The sequence below is a fragment of the Suillus fuscotomentosus genome (genome assembly GCF_016647785.1).
Source record: "Suillus fuscotomentosus strain FC203 chromosome Unknown F5891scaffold_5, whole genome shotgun sequence".
NCBI lineage: Eukaryota > Fungi > Basidiomycota > Agaricomycetes > Boletales > Suillaceae > Suillus > Suillus fuscotomentosus.
The window spans coordinates 889,060-910,390 of NW_024539517.1; the positions used below are offsets into that span (position 1 = coordinate 889,060).

Genomic DNA, 21,331 nt, shown 5'->3' on the forward strand with positions numbered 1-21,331 from the left:
GACTAACGGTCAAAATGCAGGTTGAAAATGCATTGTTCAAGGTCCATGCAACTCAATTATCACGCACATCCATTGTGTTTGAGGAGATGTTTTCTGTTGGAAGTCAATTGCCGCTGACAGTAGGCATGGAAGGCTCAAGCGATGATCATCCAATTATCATTCCCGAACTCAGCATGAATATGTTCGAACTGTTCCTCTCAGTTGCATACAACAGGTAAGACAGTTCTTGAGGTACTGCATTTATTCTAAATGTAGGACTACGCAGTTGGAAACCCGAAGGTCCCACTCATGATGATGTCCTTGACCTTCTTCGTTTCAGCAACAAGTTCATGAGTCAAAAGGCTCATGATGTCGCCATCAATCACCTCCATGAACGTCGATTTCAACACAAACCATACGAACTTCTCGCACTCTGCCTCGAATTTTCAATTTCAAAGTTCTTTGTTCCCGCTTTTCGCCGTCTCGTCGAATTTCGCATCCGTGATATTCCAGGACCAGTGCGAAGGAGACTTGGGTTTGAAGTCTGGAATGCCTTCGTAGATCTAAAAGAACTTCTCGATGAGCATAACCGTATTGTTGCCTGCGAGGAGCCACCCATTGTCACGCATTCACCATACTGCACTGACAACACCGCATGTTTCATTGATTGGCGGCAACTATGGTGGAACTCAATGGCTCGTTTCCTCCTTGATGGCCGCAATCCTCAAAAATTCCATGAAGCTATCGAGCGCTTCCAGGAACTTGGGCCAGAAATTGGAAGGGTCAATCCGGAGTGCTGGAAAATGCTGCTTCAGACGGTGAAGAATGCAACAGCATTCTGTCTCGCTTTTGATCTCGTCGAGGAGACAGCTCAGCAGTTGTCGGCGGCCCTGATCACGGAGCCTGCCCCAATGTTGACGAAAGCCGAATTGGATACCTTGGGCTTGCCAAGCCATGAAGAAATTTTATAAATGGGACGGATATCCTCCGAGTCAATTCCTCAATCGTCATCTGATGACTTGGTTGGCGAGTCTGGTGAGACTCGGATATTTGCCAGGGCTGCAGCGGCCCAATGATTCAAGCCAGTTTAGTTAGAACAATTGACTTAAAAATGCACCTGTAGTACTGAATGTGTTGCAATACTACAGTACATGTGTGTTGAACTACTGTGTGTGTGTCGTATGCGTGTGTGTGTGTGACTTAAGTGTGTGTACATTTTTGAACTGATCCAGTGCCATAGATTTAGCTTCCCTTTCATTCATATTGAAACTAGCGACTTACTTCTGTGCAATATCATTTTGGCTACAGATCCATAAAGCCACAACTTGGCCACGGGCGTCTTCAATATGACACAATTATGGTATAATGTCCAAAAGTTATGACTCACCAGTAAGTGGCATCCTGCTGCGAATCGGTACTTTTGACTTCGTATGTCATTTGTTGGAGCAGTGGATATCATATGGCGGCAGTTAGATATACCTGGTCTATTCATTTGATAATAGATACTACATTATAATCCTAAATGTGATGGCCCGTTTGTTGCAATCTGTCACATGAGTCAAGCTGTAGTAACCATAGATTAGTAGCCAAACTTATGCCCTCTCGATATATGTTTCAAACTATTTTTACTGTGGAGCATCTCTTGCACTTACTTCGTTCTGATGCATGATTTCAATCTCAGGCAGTAATCGCATATATTTCATAAACAGTGACGAAAAGTAAAGGTTTCCCAGACACCTCCAGGGTATATGTATTGGCTGTCATTCAATGTCTCAATTGTGTAGCCTTGCCATGTTACACAATTAGGTCTACATGGGGGATACGCGATGCTGTGGCAGCAATGTGCTGTGTGTGACAATTCCAGCTTCGTTTGTCACTCTAGATCCATGCCATTCATTTGCGTTTCTGTTCAATGTTGAATAGCTGCGCATCCATTATATTGATCCCACAATGTACATTATTGTGTACATAGATAATACAAATAGGTAGTACATGCATTAGTAAAACGTATCACTGGCAGCGTCTGGCAGAAGTGTTAGCAACAGAGTATTGCGCTACATTCTGAGGCAAGTAAGTAGACACATTGCGAGCCCCAAATACCTTTCTACAAAGTGTAAGTAATGTACGAACAACAGAAAGCTTACAACACACTCACCTGTTCCACCAAACAAGAAGAGTGTCGATGGAGGCTTTGGCGGCAGGTGTGGGTGGATGCTCGAAGTAGTCGATGGTGTAGGTGTAAAACTGACGATGATCAAACTCATCATCAACGATACGCCAGGCACCACAGCTTGATAAGGCAAATCGTAACTGGGATTCCAGGTCCCTTCAGTTATCGTCGTGTCTAAGAAAATTATTAAACATACTTGGACTGCTGAATAGGCGATAGCTCGCGGTTGAACTGAGCGCATTCCTAATATTGTCGCAATGTTGGACCGAGTGCGCCGTTCACCTGAGGTCCTAGACCGCTTGTGCGATGATTCCTGGTAGCCCAGGGGTTCTTCTTCGTCAGGTCGTATCTCCCCAGCAGAGCTGGGGGATGTAAAAATATGTTTGAAAGTCTGTGCCAATAGGTGAGTACAATCCCTTGAAAGGAGATACTAATACCCACCCTGACGAGCCAAGCACTTTTGAACAGCCCTTTCGTCGGGTCATCAGGGTTGTATTTGCTGTTACTATACAAGAATGCTGGCCATGAATGGGCAGTGACTTGGAAGTCAGGTTCGTATTTTCGGATCCCTTCCTTCGTTCTATGGCTATAATCAGTATGAGGTGTAGTAAGCCGGTTAGTGAGGTCATACCTTGGATTGGCCCAATGGAAATCCACAGGACATAGAAGTTCCCCGGTCGCATCATGATAAAATCCACGTCCGGACTTGTCGACTGAGGAGATTGGTGGGTTGGGGGTAGGACGGCTCTCATTGAGCCACGAAGCCACTGTTTTCTTCAAAGAACTAGCATCATCGCCCCGTGCTGAATCGGCACCTTTATTGAGCTGAATTCAATTGGGTTTAAACATTGATGTGACTACTTGCATGACGGACAACTTGCCTTTTGATAAGCAACATTGAGCTGATATCCAGTCACTTTGAGAGTTGATAAGGCTGCGGACACATGGAACCCAGCTGAAGTAGCTGTTGAAATGACTGATAGGTTCGTTCCTCCCTAGAATATTGAAAACAGGATCAAATCAACCGACTGAAGTACTCGAGCATAATACCCACTCTTCCGTGTGTTGGTCATCTTCATCACATAGAGTGCTCCTTCGATCGTGCTCTCCGATAAGGTCCTCAACCCTGTCAGTTAAGCTCACGAGGCGCCGGATGGCTCGGCCAGCAGGGACATATATATCACCATGGCTATTGGACACCAGCTGCGTCAGATACATATAGAAATCCATGTTAGTACAATACCTTTTGTTGCGATGGCTTTCTCCCTGCAGCTCAGCATTTTGCTCTTCTAGAGCAGCAATGTGCCGTTTGAGAGCGTTATGGGTTGCATTAGGTGAATTGTTGTCAGAAGGACTCGGAGACTGCGACATGGGTAATAGGAACTTGAAGGAAAAAATGAGGGTGATTGACGTACCCAAGATGATAAGCTTTTCAAGCACCGATATTTGAAATTGACGTGGAAGCAAGATTTACGGATGTATAACAAGATTTATGCTTGTCAGAGCCGTTGTAACGGGAAGGACTGCAATGGAACCATGGCCAGATTACAATGCGCAGGGACTAAAGTCGAATAATTAATAAAATGCTCCACTCTGTTTGAATGGAGCAGACCATGATGTCGTTATACTGGACCCTTGTGGTGTTTCCGAAAAGAACGGAAATGTGGTGTCAGAGCAAATGGGTATTGAGCGCAAGCGAAACTCTGAGTCGGATCTCATTGTGGAACTTGTAGCGTCATTGTAATGTCATGGTGGGTCCATGCAAAGGCTCATCACTGGCATCAAAGGTGGTCGTGGGGGCGCTGTGACAGCAGTGTGATGTGTCTGTTTTGCTGAGAGCATCGCTGCAAAGAGGGATCTTTGACAATTGTGGGCTATCAGTGATCTGTTGTAGCCCCGTAGGAGGTGTTCTGTATCCTGGACTTGAGTTACCCGTTGAAGGTACAACAATTCAGATGGTGAGTCTGAACAATGTGTTGGGTCTTGCAGAACCTAGCTGCTATTCGACCCTAAAGGGTTTCTGGACTAGGCTTAAGGCTCAGAGGAGAGGAAATATCATAAAAACTACTGAGGACTCTGACTCATACTGGTAACTGGTGAAAAGATTGCTTGCTTATGTAAGCTATGTGTAGATGTTCAGGGACACCAAGCAACGAAAGAGATCAGGATCGACCAATAGGTGAGTAAACTGTGTCTGGTCTTTTGCTAATACCACGAACGAGAAGAGGAGCTTGGATGATGCTGCGTGCAAGCGGTTTCTTAGGGTGCGAGTCGGCGAAAGGTATCGAAGGATGGAGTAGGTGTGTGTCGGGTTTCTTCCTGCGGGTTTGCTCATGATGATGCTGTCGACGCTGAGTACCGATACAGCGGCTTCTGTTGCGAGCTTGATGGCCCACTGTTTTGCGGCTAGTGGGTCGAGAATCTTGAAGTTGGTAGCTAGCAAAGTGCCATCTCATTCGGCCTAGCATATGATCAATCAATCAAAGGATGATGAACCAGAACTAGTGAACTTCACCTCTATATCGACACCCCAGACTTCACCGCCCTCCTGCTCGTGCTTGGCCCACAACCGACTGAGAACCCCCCCACCCCCAAAACAGTTGGAGAGGGATAAGCATTCCAACCTGGGACACCTTCAATTACAGGTGGGGGGTGAAAAGACGGTAAGTTAATGCTCTGATCACATTACGCGGAATTGAGGTCATTGGAGTGGAGGACTGTGATGGGAGGAGAAATATCTTTGCCATGAACGCGCATGCCTGTGGAAGGGATATGATCTCGTGATGGTATGGATGAGGCAGAGGTGTCTGGTGTTATAGTAGATGAGAAAGCACTGGACCGCGAACTTAGCGAGTCGATTACGGTGACGGCCGAATCACATCGCGAGACATGTCCAAAGGTAGAATGGAACTGAGCAGGTCTAGGAGAGGTATAAGAGACCACCAAATCAGGGTTGGCATAGGGATGTACGAAGTCCTCGTGAGACAGGCGACATTGGGAAGTATGAAACGACGAGACAGTATCACTACGTTCATGACCTCGTGTAACCTCCGAAACTGGAGAGTATGGTGCGGGTGTATCTTGTGTGGAGGACGACGGCCGAGAAATGTGTCCCTTACTAACTGGAGGAAGACGAACCCCGAGTTATGGCAAACCGTACTATGACCTCGACTAGGCTCTTCGAGTGTGCAAAAGAACGGGGCGCATTCAAATCATGCATTCACATTTATTCGCAAATGGGTCTTTGAGAAAATAGCGTGAACCTGGCATTGGAGAAGGGTGACTTGGAGCTTGCAAAGGAACATGCCAACAAACCGGAGGACGACGCACCGTTGCAGAAGAAGCTTTGGCTCAAGATTGCATGATACGTGGTGCAGGATAAACAGGACAGTTGTGCCAGCCGTCCCGGGCCGCGTGAACCATTCCGGCAAATGCCGGAGATGTCATAAACAGCCAAAACGGGACATGTACGAATCTAAGTTACGATACGAACGATATTAACTCTGCATTAACTCACTCTAAACATCTACCGCTCCAGTAAAACATAAACAACAATGCTGATGCCAATGGAGGCGGAGGAGTCAGAAATCAGAATGCAGAGGGAAATCAGGAGCATCAGGTATGTCAAGAATTTTTTAATAAATCAGTACTCACTGGTATTCTACAGATCCCTCAACATCTTCTTCAACTCATACCGAGGCCTCGCAACGTGATGTTCACGATGACCGAAAGGCAGATAGTAAGTAACGAATCATTCAGGGGTTACAGTCTTTAACATTTCAAAGCAATTCATGTACGTTACATGGGCCGGCGCACGAGTCCACGTGCGTCAAGAACTCTACCAACCTGAGTTACCGGTTCAACCCTACCCTCAGCCCCCGGTCTGGACAGAAGAAATGTGTGCAATGATAGTGCTTTGGATCGCGAGGGAGCGCCAAATTTTCCAGATGGAGGTGGAGGAGATGGAGCGTCTCCTGGGACTTCGGGGTGCGCATTAGTGCTTCTAGATAAGCTGCTTTTAAAATTCTGAAATTTTGAACGGACTTACGGATATTAGACCATACACAAGTTCTAAGAGGCTGGAGGGAGGTTTAGCGACTGCACACATTGGACACTTGCGCGATATACGTACCATGTAACACCACCATACAAATCCTACAAAGTCGATCCAACCTGTATATGTTTTTGCCGTTAGTATTGTCCACTTTCCCGCACAGAGAACTGAACGTATTCGATTCAGATGCTAGGACCAAACACTTCGCCAGCACCGTCCGTCAACTGACATATCTACCAGGAGCATCAAGTGCCAGATATGCAATGTGCTTTAGCGATAAAAAAAGTGTACCAGACCCGACGAATGAACCTCCAGGTCACCGGTCCACACATCAAGAGCTTCACCAGGATCAATGTGCCCTACTTTGACAACCATCGAAGAGTCAGCTCCAGGTGAAGACTCCCCCGCAACGAAGTGAATCTGAGTTGTCTCTGGCCAAGCCTTGTCTCCCTGGTTTAACATCCATCAGGACTTAATGAACTCAGCACCAGGTAGAAAAATCTGACCGCTAGGAACTGTCGTGTCGGACACAAAAGCACCCTCTTCCCTCGATAATGTCATGACTGTGCAATTATGTCCCGGTCACATGGAGTCTTGGTCACGCCGAACATCGTAGGTAGTGTAGTTGACTTGAAAACAACGTGGTTGCTGGACTCGAGACAGGTTATTGATGAAACGCAGCTCATTCCTCTCAGAATCAGAGAACAGATGCTCATCACCATCATATTCGAGACCTGATCAATTGTCTGGACCAAGTTACTATAAGGTGAGATCGATTGTTCGCGATCAACCAACTTGATAGCCTTCGAAGTTGGTTGCGGATGGATGGATAGAGCAGCAGGTGCCGATTCTGGCGTCTTCCTATCTTTGTTAGCAGTTGGTGGGACAAAGTTGTCGGGCTTCATAGGTGGGGACATCATTGATTGAGGTGGCAGAGGAGGCATTCCATATTGTGATTGCATTTGTTGGGGGGCACTGCCTTGACCATGCTGACCCTGCGACTGTTGTAATAATGCGAGGATATTTGGAGGTAAACTAGGAATTCCAGTGTGCACCTGCCCTGGCTGAGGAGTGGGTGTCTGAGAAGGCATCTGAGCATATGGGTTAGCACTGGGGCCAGGCGGAGGAGTGAAAATAAATGGCAAGTGCCAGAGTTAGGATCTGAACTGACATATTTTGATAGATTCCCAAAAAAGAGATATATCGGCCATGCGGTAGACTAGGAATTCCAGTGTGCACCTGCCCTGGCTGAGGAGTGGGTGTCTGAGAAGGCATCTGAGCATATGGGTTAGCACTGGGGCCAGGCGGAGGAGTGGAAATAAAATGAGGCATGAGGAGATTGTGAGGACCGTGAGTCGTGTGTTGAAGATAACAGCCGGAGGTAAAAAGCAGAGCACGAACTAAATCAAAGAGCAGGTATAACTGTAGTGTCAGTACTGTAGCACAACAGATACTCGGAGAAAGGTTGATGTCCGCTCACTGCAAATCATAAGATAGATGCCGTCAAGGCTATCACTTTGCCCCAAGGGCATGCTTCAAAAGCTCCCGTGACAACTGTTATCACACTGAGTACATTCCATTTCAAGAATGAGCAGGCTTACCTTGATGAAGATTCTGAACGGTCTGTCTCAAAAAATGCGCACTGACTTGAAACGCGGCAGTTATGAAGAGTTGAAATCAGGGAATTAAACCAAGAAAGGCTAAATCTGTTAGTCATGACTCAACACTTGAGCTTACTAAGCCCAACTTGTCTCAAGATGTAGGTGCATGAATGATATCAAGGGTTAATTGGATCACTGGGACACTGCTTCAAATACACGTGCTAGGAGAGCAGTTTGCTCTTGGAGTATCATAATGATTTCTTTTCCTAACCCAGTGAGTCTCTCTTTGTCCCCGTTATCAGTGGTACGCCGCTTCTTTGCAGGTGGAAGTTCTACTTGTGAGTTTGTGATATCGCGAGCAAAGTCCCGGCGACTCTGAGCCTTTTCATGCTGAGGTTGATTAGTACTATGTGATAATTTGAGACAAGACCTCAGATGAGACTCACTTGCAGCCTGTTAGATTTGCAGCTGAAGCTCAAGTCACTTGACAAGGCACGTTTCAAAATTGTCTGTGGAATATTGACAGGAAAATTTTCATGCTGGTAACAAGAATGCTCATGAGCTATTTCGTCACATGGTATTAGGAAATATTACCTCCTGCTCAGCATCTTCTCTCGTGTTGTGTGTTGGTGATTGTGACCTTTGGGAATCCAATGTCTCCTGAGCATCGAGACCTGGTTTCGCTCTTGATTGAGAGCAGGCTTGACTGTATATGTAGTTTCCTTGCGAATCAGCTGATGCTCCTTGACCATTTGCGGGGAAATGCCATCTTTCAGAATCTGGTGAGTCTCTGACTCCAAGGATTTGTGAAGCACCGTCATTGCGACTAGAGCCTCGAGAGCTATGTTCAGAGCTTTTATCAGGATCATAAGGCATTGTGAAAGATATCTGACAATTGAACGCTACCTCGTCCTCCAAGTCAGGCTAGTAGTACCTCTTACCACCCTAATGATATCATTCGTGGAGCATCAATTACATTTCCAAGCACATGATTCACGGCGACCTGACTAGCGTAAGTTTTGCATATGCTGTATGGGGAAGAGACGAACAGGTGGTACTCAGGTGGAGCGCGAACACGAGGTGGACACGAATCGGTTCCGCATGATCAGATGTTCTGTCCTTACATGTTAGATTTTCCGAACGTGGTAAGCTGTACGTCAACCGTACTCGGATTCGATGAAGTGACACCAAGGCCAATGGGCCCCAGATTGGCCTGAGGATCGTGTCAGACAGTGGCACCTTTCTAACTTGAAATTCCAAACCTGTAACTCAGTCTTGAACACTGCACTAATAATATGCTCTGTTTGCCACACGATATCGAAAGGACAGTCTTTCAACTTGCAGCAGGCGTCCATCCTGCAAATGATGTGCACTCGTATGTATTGGTCGCCCCCAGAGTTCATGACTGGTAGGCAAAAGTCCTGAGATATGCTGGATTCAGTTGTGACTTACAAGATGGTAATAGGATTGAAGGATTGATGTATCGAACCGTTGTCCTTGCCAGTGAGGCACGAGCATGCCTTTTTGTTGATTCACTTCATTCTCGACCAGTATTTGCTTCTGTGAATGTCAAATCTCTCTGTATTCGCGGTATGGTGCAACTCGCCACAGCGGTAGAGGTCATACAACTGTGCAGTGGTATTGTCAACCTCGCCCTCTGGATTCTGCCAGAGGGGGATCATGACATGCTGGATCACCTATTGGATGGATTAAACAAGCTACCTTTATCACAGCTGTCTATCCACTTATCGACCGTCTTCCGTAGAACTGACATGCCATTCCTACCATCCATCTCTCTATTCAGCAAAGTCACCCACCTTGACTTGTTGGAAGGTTGGGTGCTTTGGGGCTCCCCAATCGGCATACATTGCCTAACACAACTTACACATATTTCCCTTCGACTGTTCACTGATCGGACAGCACCAGCCTTGCTGCAAATGATCCTTGCAGATTGCATTCACCTGAAGGTATTGGTTTTGCGTGTAACAGAGGAAGTTGGCAGGGTAGAAAAATGGTTGCAGGAGCACGACGGTCTCGATGATCATTGTATTGTTGTGACGGCCAAGAGCTCTTGTGATACCTGGAATTGCAAAACAAGTGATGGTATGAGTCTGTGGCAGTATGGAGATTATATTGCAAAGTGTCGAGACACGATACATGAATGTACATACAATTTAGGCCAAGAATATCTGCAATGATGGTATATGATCATATGGCATCATATGGTTGTCGTTGCACGTTTGTATTTGTTTGTCTGCAAGTTTATGGGTAACAATGCACCAAGTCCTGACTCCATTTCCGCCAAATCTAATATTGACACTACTTCAATCATTTGCCGTGTTACCCATGTTATATTACGTCGCTCGCTTACCAGTATACCATACTTTCTCCAATAAGATATGGTAAGCATCAGTCCTCCACAGTCTGCATTCAGTCTTGATCTGTGGTGCAGATCTATTGCCACCACCCAACCAATTTCTTGTTCCTCTTCAAATCTGGAAGCACCTCTCTCACACTCCAGTTCAGAGCCCGTCTTCCTTAGCTTTTGCGGGCGATCGTCCAGCCATCCTGGATCTGTGCTTGAAGATATGTTTCTGGACCAGATGCTCTCGTGCATCTTAGATCTCTGATTCCAACTTGCAACACTACTGCAATTGATCACCACGAATGTGCCATACCATAATTTCATACATTTCATTTGGGAATGCACTAATCTACCCATTCTGTACTAGTATCCGCCGCCTGCAGCACTGTCAGTTTAATATACAGTGTCTTATGCTCTGATCTGTGTGATCGTGGAGTGGTTAGTGTTTGTCGAAGTTCCTGCATGAACTTTTTTTACCTTCTGAGTCTTTCTATGTGGGCTCTGGCTGCAGCACATTTATTGTGTTGATGACATGAACATAGAAATTCATGATCATGAGAGGGCACAGGTTGTAAAATATATGAAGGCTTTCTGGAGAGACGATGCACATATCATCTAGAGTCTTCACTCCCATCAGTTTCAAAGGGGTGAGGAATAACTCTGGCCATTGCCGCGCTGGCTCATCATTACTGAGCTGCTCCATAAAGGCTTCCAAAGTGGGATATGGAATTGATGGGTCGGTTTCAATCTCCACATCGATGAGTATGCTTGAAGTGATAGTAGTTACTGACATGGGGTCGTGATAATAGAGGAACAATGACTTGGACTCAGACTTTAATGCGCGGCTGTACTCACTATGGCATCTTTATAACAGAGCTTAGGGTACTACAAGCTCCAAGGATGCTACAAGCTCCGATCCTAGGGCGCAACATGATGCGACTTGGCAGTGACTCGGACTCAATGCGGCGACTCAGTGAACTCCGATCAACTTACGCATGGTTCACGCTAAGCTTAATGTAAACTAAGAAGCCGCAATATATGGTCATGTATTAGCCTCACCAGTTTGATCTGAGTCATCACTAGGTTCTGGGGTATTCAAGTGATCCAAACTCCATGGGTCTTATTGGCACTGCGTTCGTTGTGTCATGATTGGAGTCAAAGTTTTTGTTTGTGGACTAATGGAGATCAATTAGATAATCGCACGCACCTTTACCTGCCAGCAATTGAACAGGCCTTCAGCCCAATCGCAATTGTCATGTCCACGACCAGCACAATCACTATCAGGAGTCATTCCTCACAATCCCATAGCCCTAAAAACAACAGCCAGGGCAGGCCTACTTGCAAAGTGAAAGTTATCGAATGATACAAGCAGCCTCCAACCAGGTCAGCAACGAGCTGGGGGAGAAAGCCGGCGACCAAGGACACTTCTACATTTCAACCCACCCTCCGTGAAGTCAATCCAAATTTGACCAAGGCTCCCGTTACTGCACGACACAAGGTGCTTAAATTTGTCTCACAATCGAATGGTGAGGCAGATTGCGAGGTATGTCTGTGCGCTTCAACATTCATTTACTTAATCATTATGTTGCCAGGTATTTCAAAATATCACTCAAGTGGACTATAATTATATATCTTGCAAAATCGAAGACTACCCTGCAAGACCAAGGTAAACATATTCCAATAATTTCTTTCGAGTTATAACATACAATTCTTCTAGGTTGGAATACAACTGCAATACCCATACCCTTGTCGTTGAAATGCCATCCCCCGTACACGAGGCTATAATCAAGGTTATCAGCAAAGGATTGGAACATCTAGACGATTATTTGCAGGATCTCATGGTCGAGAATTTACTGTCCTCAGACACCCATACTAACTTGACCATTGACGGGAACTTGGTGAAATGTGTCCCTAATGTTCTCCACATGGTTACTGCCCTCACCGACCCCCCCATCCTAAGCACTCCTGTCATGGGCGAGGTGGCTGTATCGCAGTCCAGAGCTGATCTACTGCAGAGGCTCAGGGACAGGGTCGAGGCATTCCCAGATATCATCCTGCTCTTCATGGCCGAGATCAATGAACGCGTCACCTACAGCCAACCCAAGCATATGAGCAATGCGTGGCGAAAGCTACAAAAGGATGAGAATGCTCGCTCCCGCACCACCTTCCTTTCCAACCGCACTGGATCAAGATCACTCAATGTACCCGCTGAAATTGAAGTTGAAGGGCACATCTGGCATGCGATGTCAAGCGTGCATTTCCAGGTCTGGGTGCAAGACGTCAACGGGCGAATTGACATAGACATGCAGAACCCAAATCTCACAGCACGTGGCGTAAGTCCCACCGGCACTAAGCGATTCGTGACTGACCATACTTACAACAGGAATTATTTCCGAACAAATCAATGGACAATGTCACACTGATGATGGAGAGGGGACTGTCCCGGATGAGGGAACAGTATGCACAGCTGTCCCAACAGGTCAGCCCAAATGTTGATGTTTCGGCCTTGCTGGCTGCGCCTGTCACTCTCCCCTTTGGATGGGATGGGATGCTTTCTAAGCTTGCCCTCGCAAGTCTGACAATGGCTCATGATCGTTATAAGAATTGGCATAATGCGATGGCACGCAGTAGGACAGCCAAGCGCACGGCAGAGGAAGCGTTTGATGCAGGGCCAGCCAACAACACATGTTCATGCATGCGTGCTCGCACTGCTGCACTTGTCCGGGGCCAGAGCTTACCATAATATAGTACCCACAGGTAGATGCCTGCTGCTAAACCCACCTTGATACTCATTGTCACTCAGTCCTACCATTAGCGTTCATCATCATCTTGTACTCTAGCACACCATTTTCAGATACCCGATGTACCATCACATTGCACTCGTGTACGATGCTTTCTTGAATTGATACAATAGTTGTATTAGCCCTTTTGCCTTTGGCATCGACACGAGACACAACTCTGAGTTCATTCTTTGCGAGTTTTACATGACGTATGTAGATATATAGTATTTGAGGTCGATATCACGTTGCAGTGATGCGCTACGGAAGTGGAGCTATTACATAGAGTGGCAGTGCTGCTAGTACTACACCTACAGTTCTTCCACTTCACTGCTGACCTGACGGTCAACTGCTGGGAAATGATCGACCTGAAATGAACATTACTAGATCTACCCTCTGCATACTTCTGTGTCTGACTTTGTGTCTTCTGACGATGGACCATCACCGCTGGGAATGTGGGCCGCCCTGTCCAGGCAAGTTCTCTGACTACACGGGGCTCGGTCGACATCATAGGACTTGCAACCATTACAAGCACCGCATGGATCTACAAGCCCAGAATTTCAAATGTCGAGCTCGTGAAGACCCCCAGCACGTTAAGGTGTTTAAGAAAATGAAACCCTCCATAGTGGATGAAGACCAGGTACGTGATACTTATTTTATTGTCCATGGGTGACAGGCTAATTAGTATCCAAGACCTTAGTGGCTTCATCCTCAGGCATCGATTTAGAGCAGTCAACAATCAACCATACTCCCCAGATACTGGATCAATCCAACAGCATCGCTCCCTCCCCATCCACCAACAATTCAATTGGCCACAATCCAACTAGTTCTCCTCCCCCAGACACTTCCACCACTCTGGACTGTGATCATAATTCACGCCCAAGGCGCATGCAGAGACTCCCACTGCGATATAGGGATGAACTTCCAGAAGCACCACTACCTTTCGCTCAGGATCAGCCAACCTCGCGTCCTACCCACGTAATTATCCATGTTTTTGACTCTATCTGCACATTATTCAATAAGTTTGGCATTGCCCGCCAATATCGTCATCGCCCTTCATATGATCCAGATGCATTTGTATCGGCAGATGAACTCTCCAACATATGTCCTACTGAATCCCATACTAGTGACCGCAGCATACAGGATGGTGAGGTGCCCTCAGGTGACCCTTCACGTCCAACGGCACCACCTTGGCCTTGGAAAAACATGTCAGTCTGGAGGCTGATGTCGTGGCTGGTGACAGGAAGCGATCGGAAGTCGATGACAGAGGCCAAATGTCTGGTCGATGACATGATAAAAGCGGAGGATTTCAATGTCAATGATTTCGAGCACTTCGACCCCAACACTCAGATGAAGAATTTTGATACATCTATAGATCACGCCGACACCTTGGACATTCTGCAACGAGATGGTTGGAAGCAGACAGACGTGGAGATTATGGTGCCATCAAAGGAGAAAAATCCTAGAGGGAATGGGCATGTATTCTCAGTTTCTGGGCTCTTCTACCGGCCACTCACTGCAGTTATACAAGCTGCATTCTCGGAGCAGTCTTTGAAATGGTTCCATCTGACGCCTTTCAGGCGTATTTGGAAATCACCAGTCACAGGGCAAGAGCAACGACTTTACGATGAGCTTTACACCTCAGACGCATGGCTTCAGGCTCACGACGAGTTACAGAAACAAAGAAGGGATGATGGTTGCAAACTGGAGAGAGTTATTGCAGGCCTTATGTTCTGGTCCGATGCCACCCACCTAACTCAGTTTGGGCGTGCATCAGCATGGCCGATATATCTCTTTTTTGGGAATCTATCAAAATATGCTCATTCGGATCCTAACTCTGGCGCTTGCCACCCAATAGCTTTTATTCCCACTGTAAGCTTTCTAGATGTCTGTCTACCAGTGACGTGTTATTGATTTGTATCTCATGTAGCTACCAGAGTCAATTACAAGCTTCATATCCACCTTTTCGCTGAGGAAGAACTACGACGATATACTTACACATTGCAAGCGGGAGCTGTTCCATGCAGTGTGGCATATCCTCCTGGATGATGAGTTTGTCCATGCTTATGAGAATGGCATCATGGTTAAGTGCTATGATGGGGTGTATCGGCGTGTTTTCCCTAGGATATTCACGTATTCAGCGGACTATCCAGAGAAGTACATCTACTCTCATCCTCGTCTCTTTTTCGACACTGACTGGGTGTTGATACTTGTAGAGTCCTTATAGCAACCATACGTGATAAAGGGAATCGGCCATGCCCTTGTTGTCTGACTCCAAAGTCAATGTTCAACTGTGTTGGATTTTTGTGTGACGTCTCACAAAGAATGAACCAGCTACGCACATATGTTACCAATAAAGTGGCCAAAGCCCATGATGCGATATATATGCGTGGTGCTCCCATCAAGGGAGCCTTAGTTGAGAGTATTCTGAAAGATCTTTCATTGGTGCCTACTGTTGTAAGTTTGATGCTTGCTCTCGCAATGTGGAACTGACATTTCTCTAGAATAGCTTTGTAGATCGCCTCTCACCATTTGGTTTCAATATTTTTCCCACCCTTGTGGTTGATTTGCTGCATGAATTTGAACTCGGAATATTGAAAGCGGTAATGACACATTTGATGCGGCTACTCTTTGCAGTTGACCCATGGAAGATTGTCATCCTCAATGAAAGGTACGGTGTTCTTTTGGTTCTGATTGATTCTCATCTTTGATGCCTTCGCACACCAGGTTTCGGTTAATACCTTCCTTCGGGAAAGGTTCCATTCAACGGTTCCCCAAGAATGTTTCATCAATGAAACAGCGAGCAGCTCGACATTTTGAAGATATACTGCAGGTAAGTCTCTATTATCTCATGCACAACTCAGATGTATTCTGACCGATTTATTCATTCCAGTGTGCAATACCAGCTTTTGAGGGGCTTTTTCCCGAAGAGCATGACAATGTCATCAGGGTTCTCCTGTTTCGCATGGCAGAATGGCATGCCCTTGCGAAGATGCGCCTTCATTCTGACGACACCCTGAAATTGCTTGGCCAGTCCCTTCGATGACTGGGAACTCAGCTTCGAAGGTTCAGCAAATTTACTTGCTCAGCCTTTCGCACTATGGAACTTCCGAGTGAGGTGTCTGCACGTCACAGGAGACAACATGATGGGTTTGAATCTCAGTCCAGACCAAACGCGGCTGACCAAACAGGACCTCGACCAAAGTCATTCGACCTATTTACGTATAAGTTACATGCTCTCGGTGACTATGTGCAATCGATACGAGCATTTGGCACCACCGATTCATACAGTACCCAACTGGTCAGCACATTTTTCAACTGTGTATATCCGTGAAATATAGCTCATTTTAGACGCAGGGAGAAGTCGCACATCGCCTTATCAAGAAGTTTTACCGAATGACCAACAAACAGGATGTTCCAAAGCAACTGGCAAAACATGAAAGGCGGCACACACATATCAGGCGGCAGCGGCAGGACCTCGAAATGGACTCGGAGGAACCTGTCGAGACATTTCCAGAACTTCATCATCACCTATCGGATTCATGCATCAATGTCATCAACCTTGCAACATTCCTTCGTGACCATTCATCTGATCCGGCAGTCAAAGTCAGAGTTTGTCCCTTGCGCACCTCATTTGCCAGATACTGATACAGATATATATTAGGACTTCATTCTCAAACTCAAAAACCATATTCTATCTCGCTTGCTGGGTCTCGAATATGATGGCGATGAGCATCTGTTTTCTGATTCCGAGAGGAATGAGCTGCGTTTCATCAATAACCTGTCTCAAGTCCAGCAACCACGTCATTTTCAAGTCAACTACACTACCTACAATGTTCGGCGTGACCAAGACTCCATGCGACCGGGACATAATTGCATGGTCATGATACTATCGAGGGAAGAGGGCGAGAATGCACACCCTTTCTGGTATGCGCAGGTATTACGTGCCTTTCACATACAGGTGTTGCATACTGGATCGCAAGCTCGAAATCGTTCGTCTCAAAGTGTAGAAGTTCTTTGGGTTCGATGGCTCGGGGTGGATCCTACTTATCGCTGGGGCCTTAAAGAAGCTCACCTACCTAAAGTCGGATTTGTCCCTGAGACTGATGACAATGCTTTTGGCTTCCTCGACCCGTCACTTGTTATCCGTGGTTGCCATCTCATTCCAGCGTTTTCAGAGGGGCGTTCAAATACTCTCCTCAGACACGGTCCTTCTCTCGCAAGGCTTCAGCATAAAACTGACGACTGGGAGTTCTTTTATGTAAATATGTAAGGAGAAATGGTCCTCATCACGCTACAGCCTACACTCACCTTGCTTTGTAGTTTTGCAGATCGAGATATGTTTGCGCGATTTGCTGGGATTGGTGTTGGACACAAGGTCCAGTACACCTCCTCAGCAATCAAGCAACATTCCAAGAAATATTGGGATGACGCTTTCAGTTGCGGAGACGAATCATCCAATGAGGAAGACGCCATCAAGGATGGAGATGCTGAGGGAGATGTCATTGAGGAAAATAACATGGAGGAAGGCAATGTTGAGTAAGGCAATGTTGAGGAAGATGATGTTGAAGAAGATGACGATGAAAGTGATGTCAGTGAGGATAGTAACAGTAGTACTGAGGATGTTGATGAGCCTGAAGAGTCAGACTCGGACGGGGAGGATGACAGTGATGACAACGACAACCTATACTATAGATTTTAATGCATGGGGAACGTTACATTACACAGGCCATTTGCAAATAGCTGTAAGTTGAAGGTACTAGCGGGCGCCAGGAATGAACATACTTAATTTGGACTTTGTGTTACAACTTACAATGGTATTTCTTAGAATATAATACTTCGACAAGAAGGGTAGCTTTTCTCATTGGTGGAATTAGCGATCCACCCTTGTCAGACTATCCAATACTATCTCAACAGCAAGAACAATGATTCACGTTTGTAGTTTGAGTTTACTTGCAGATAGACTTTGTAGCGCTTGATAATAATAACAAAATTTGGAGCCTGTGTTACAAGGGTATTTCTGAGAGTATAATACTTCACCGAGAAGGAGAGATTTTCTCGTTAGTGTAATTAATGATCCACCCTTGTCAGACTATCCAATAAAATCTCAACAGCAGGCATGATGATTCAGCTTTGTAGCTTAAGTAAGGCCATATCACGATATGAGGTTTTCAGTGGTGGTGATGGTGGTGTGAGGAATCTACATGGTGATAGTCCCGTCAATGCGCCGAATGGACCGCCCACCGACGAGGTCCTTCATTGGGCATCTGTTGATGATTCACCTGTTATACCTGCCTTGCGAGCTATAGTAAAACGACAAGTGCGACCTCAGAAGGGTTTAAAGAGTCCCTGCAGGCTCGATGACAAGATTTGAAGGGGAAGAATGAAGAGGTTCTGTGAATGTGAACTGATCAGAGAGAGATAGTGAGGTTCCTTTGCTTGATGCTCTCCTTCGGCTTCTGATAGTATCACAGGACGAAATGTCTGAGATATTGTTTGGTATCATGACTCGGTCATTGTGTTGACACTAACCTTAAGGCTTGAAGCTTTGAAGCTTCAAGTTCGCTTTGATTGGAAGGCTCTGCATCACCGCATCGCACATGCAGTATATTTCGAGCAGCTGCAGGCCCGGGAGTTGGTTGCATCGACATTCTCCCCGACGAAGGATGTTGAAGAAGGGAAACGGCGATTTCTTATATATCCCCATGGACAAAGTTCATTTCCTGGAATGCGAGGCACCTGCATAAGAGCTCACCCGTTGCGGGGCACATCAGTAAACCGGTGAGTTCTTGCTGGGGATTATGCTGATTATGGTGCTTTTACATGGTCATATATTGCTTTATATCACTTTATATTACAATGTGATGAAAACCTTTCCTATATATTACGATATATAACGATATATGACGATATCTTCTTCTCACAGGTTCTCTGATGCGGCTGACAGGATCGTGGCTGCCAAGAATAAGGATACGGCCCCAGGTCAAGAATAAATTTACATGCGGGCAGTATTTCAAGAACTTCAAGCCGAAAGTGATGATACCGTGCGTGTAATAGATATCAAGTTACAAGTAGAAATGTACCAAGTACAAGTTGTGTCGATGTGGCAAGCTGAAAAGTTGAGTCGCAATTCCTTCCGAAACACTTTCCCGAATTTGGAATTACGTATTACGACAAAGTTGCGACAAAGTACTTTATGCTAAACATGGCGTGCGGGGGTTTGGGGCCGTGGGTGAGTACTAGTGTTACCTCATGTCTGAACCGAAGGCTTCGAGTGCACCACATATACTTGTTAGTTTTCAACCTTTTGCTGAGTATTAAACTTTCAAGATGCATACTTCGTGCCCCGTACGACATGTACGACTGTGCACACCACTGTGGGAAGTAAAAACACTGAAAATAAATGTAAAAAGCACTACATGACAAATATCAATGACGCAGACACTGAAAAAGGCAGCAGTTATTTTCAGTGTTCACGTGACCATCATGTCAATCAGTACTAAATACACTGACTAATCAAACCAAGCTTTTCAGTGTCGGTACTTTCAGTGGTGAAAACGCTGATTTGTTTTCTCAGCGTCTAAAGTACTGGTGATGTTCTCCATGACCGTAGGCCTCTACACATGGTCTCCATCCTCGTAAAGGAGTTTAAGTTTTCTGGTATTGTGCATGGTTTGGGACATGCCTTTGAATGGGAACTCTTTTGCTGCCGGTCATGCAGGAATATGAAAAGGGAAAATCACCCTATGCACATTTGAGGCATGCCACTGCCAATTTGGGCAAACACATTTGTCACGTGATAGATACAAACAACACGTCAACAAAGGACTTCTTCGCAATCGTCCTTGGATTGGTCACCTCTCCGTCCACTATACCAAAAACAAGGCCATTGAGAAGTTCAATAGGTGAGTTGAGCATGCTCTCGCAGCTAAGCACTATATACTCAGGCTATACTCTGTTTCTCCCCAACACTCCATCTTGAACAGTGCCTCTAGGAGTAAGCGCTACCTAATGAGCAATTTGTGTTATGGGACTCCCAGGGCCTCTCTCAAAAGGAGGGAACTGGTGCGTAATGATCGTTCATTCTTATTTTAAGGTGGACAAGTTAAAATTTGATGCATATACTCACTATAACTGCGCATATAGCCACTCAAAGGCCCACACCAGCACCATGCGCAAACGCCCAACGCACGCCAGCAAGTGCTGATGTGGCGCGAACACTCGCGGATGACACCAGGACGCCGAAGACACGAAAAGGACGAGAGGCGGCACTCATTCTTGCTCATCGCACTCTCATTCTCACTCGCACGCAGTGCTTGTAGACTCGGCTCTGGATGGGGAGTCACAGTGAGTGAGTCTGTCAATCCTCTCTCGAGCTCAAGCCATGCTGATCCAAGCTGTTCCCCGCCATTTGCAGTGAGTGAGTCTGTTGGTTTTCCTTCGAGCTCAAGCCACGCTGATCCAAGTTGCTGCCTGCCATTTGCAGTGAATGAGTGTGTCAATCCTCCTTTGACTGGAGCCATGCTTATCAAAGTCGTTGTCTGCCGTTCACAGGGTGTCGATCCTCTATCAAGTGTGAGCCATGCTGATTGATGTCGTTGCCCACTGTTCACAGTGTCTTAGTGAGTCCTTTTTTACCATCGTTTTTTTTTCACTCTTGTTTGTATTCCGACAGTTTCGGCGACATTCTCGCACGTTTGCGTTCATTTTATGCGAGCTCAAGACGACGCTGATATACTTCAAAAAGGCAACCGTCCTCCTTGCTACAAGTGGTATTTTCGTCAGTACGAGCTTCATCACCTGCTCCATATTGTCTACTCTTTATATCTCTCACCCCCCAGCTTGTCCCAGAACTCATTCTCCGGCAACTCCACTGTAGGCTCAAGCTCAGCTGCGCTCAACAAGGGCAAGTGCGTAACATTGTGCGGTGCTCTCATCCGAGTCATCCCAGCAGATCCTACAAACCAATTTAGATGCGCTCAAGAGTCAATATCATTTCCCTGACACTCGATTACTGCGTTTGAAGCAACGGCAGCCATACACCTTGTTATTCGATATGCTCTCGCTTTGGACTCTTTTCACAGATCCTGGACGCAAGCTAGTTACCTTTTTTGACTGCCCATGCGTCATGTATCACTCTCAAATTAGTCTATTGTAATCCTATTCATAATTGTCAGCATCGCAAATGGTGTTTTTCAGTGTTTCGAGGAGTATCACGATCTTTGTTGTTAATCCGATTTCAGCGTTGAAAACACTGAAAAATGTCACTTTCACTGTTCTAAACACTGAAATTTTGCACATCTTATCTTCTGGTTCTGATGTTGACTGCGATTCAAAGATACAAAACCGTGAAAGTCAGTGTTTTGGACCCTGACTTTCAGTATT

The 21,331-nt window shown here is 46.0% G+C and overlaps 5 protein-coding genes across 5 annotated transcripts; 2 read left to right on the top strand and 3 right to left on the bottom strand.

Moving 5' to 3' along the window:
- Positions 1-125: 125 nt before the first annotated feature.
- On the top strand, positions 126-950 carry F5891DRAFT_942073 (uncharacterized protein; the record flags this gene model as incomplete). The annotated part of the gene is made up of 2 exons (XM_041374389.1): positions 126-214; positions 266-950. The coding sequence occupies 2 exons, from the start codon at positions 126-128 to the stop codon at positions 948-950; spliced, it is 774 nt and encodes a 257-aa protein (XP_041231838.1).
- A 1,039-nt stretch (positions 951-1,989) lies between these two features.
- Positions 1,990-3,367, bottom strand: F5891DRAFT_942358 (uncharacterized protein; the record flags this gene model as incomplete). The annotated part of the gene is made up of 7 exons (XM_041374417.1): positions 1,990-2,083; positions 2,135-2,305; positions 2,416-2,540; positions 2,591-2,729; positions 2,781-2,974; positions 3,008-3,144; positions 3,187-3,367. 7 exons carry the CDS (start codon positions 3,365-3,367, stop codon positions 1,990-1,992), a joined length of 1,041 nt encoding a protein of 346 aa, XP_041231839.1.
- A 904-nt stretch (positions 3,368-4,271) lies between these two features.
- Positions 4,272-7,535, bottom strand: F5891DRAFT_1244384 (uncharacterized protein; the record flags this gene model as incomplete). The annotated part of the gene is made up of 5 exons (XM_041369780.1): positions 4,272-4,585; positions 4,646-4,773; positions 4,839-5,069; positions 6,999-7,313; positions 7,375-7,535. 5 exons carry the CDS (start codon positions 7,533-7,535, stop codon positions 4,272-4,274), a joined length of 1,149 nt encoding a protein of 382 aa, XP_041231840.1.
- Positions 7,536-7,996: 461 nt separating this feature from the next.
- Positions 7,997-8,680, bottom strand: F5891DRAFT_1182513 (uncharacterized protein; the record flags this gene model as incomplete). The annotated part of the gene is made up of 3 exons (XM_041366177.1): positions 7,997-8,194; positions 8,251-8,343; positions 8,399-8,680. 3 exons carry the CDS (start codon positions 8,678-8,680, stop codon positions 7,997-7,999), a joined length of 573 nt encoding a protein of 190 aa, XP_041231841.1.
- Positions 8,681-19,721: 11,041 nt separating this feature from the next.
- F5891DRAFT_1004730 (uncharacterized protein) lies at positions 19,722-20,573 on the top strand. The gene is made up of 3 exons (XM_041360361.1): positions 19,722-19,851; positions 19,933-20,011; positions 20,093-20,573. Exons 2-3 carry the CDS (start codon positions 19,958-19,960, stop codon positions 20,537-20,539), a joined length of 501 nt encoding a protein of 166 aa, XP_041231842.1. The 5' UTR covers positions 19,722-19,851; positions 19,933-19,957; the 3' UTR covers positions 20,540-20,573.
- Positions 20,574-21,331: the final 758 nt, after the last annotated feature.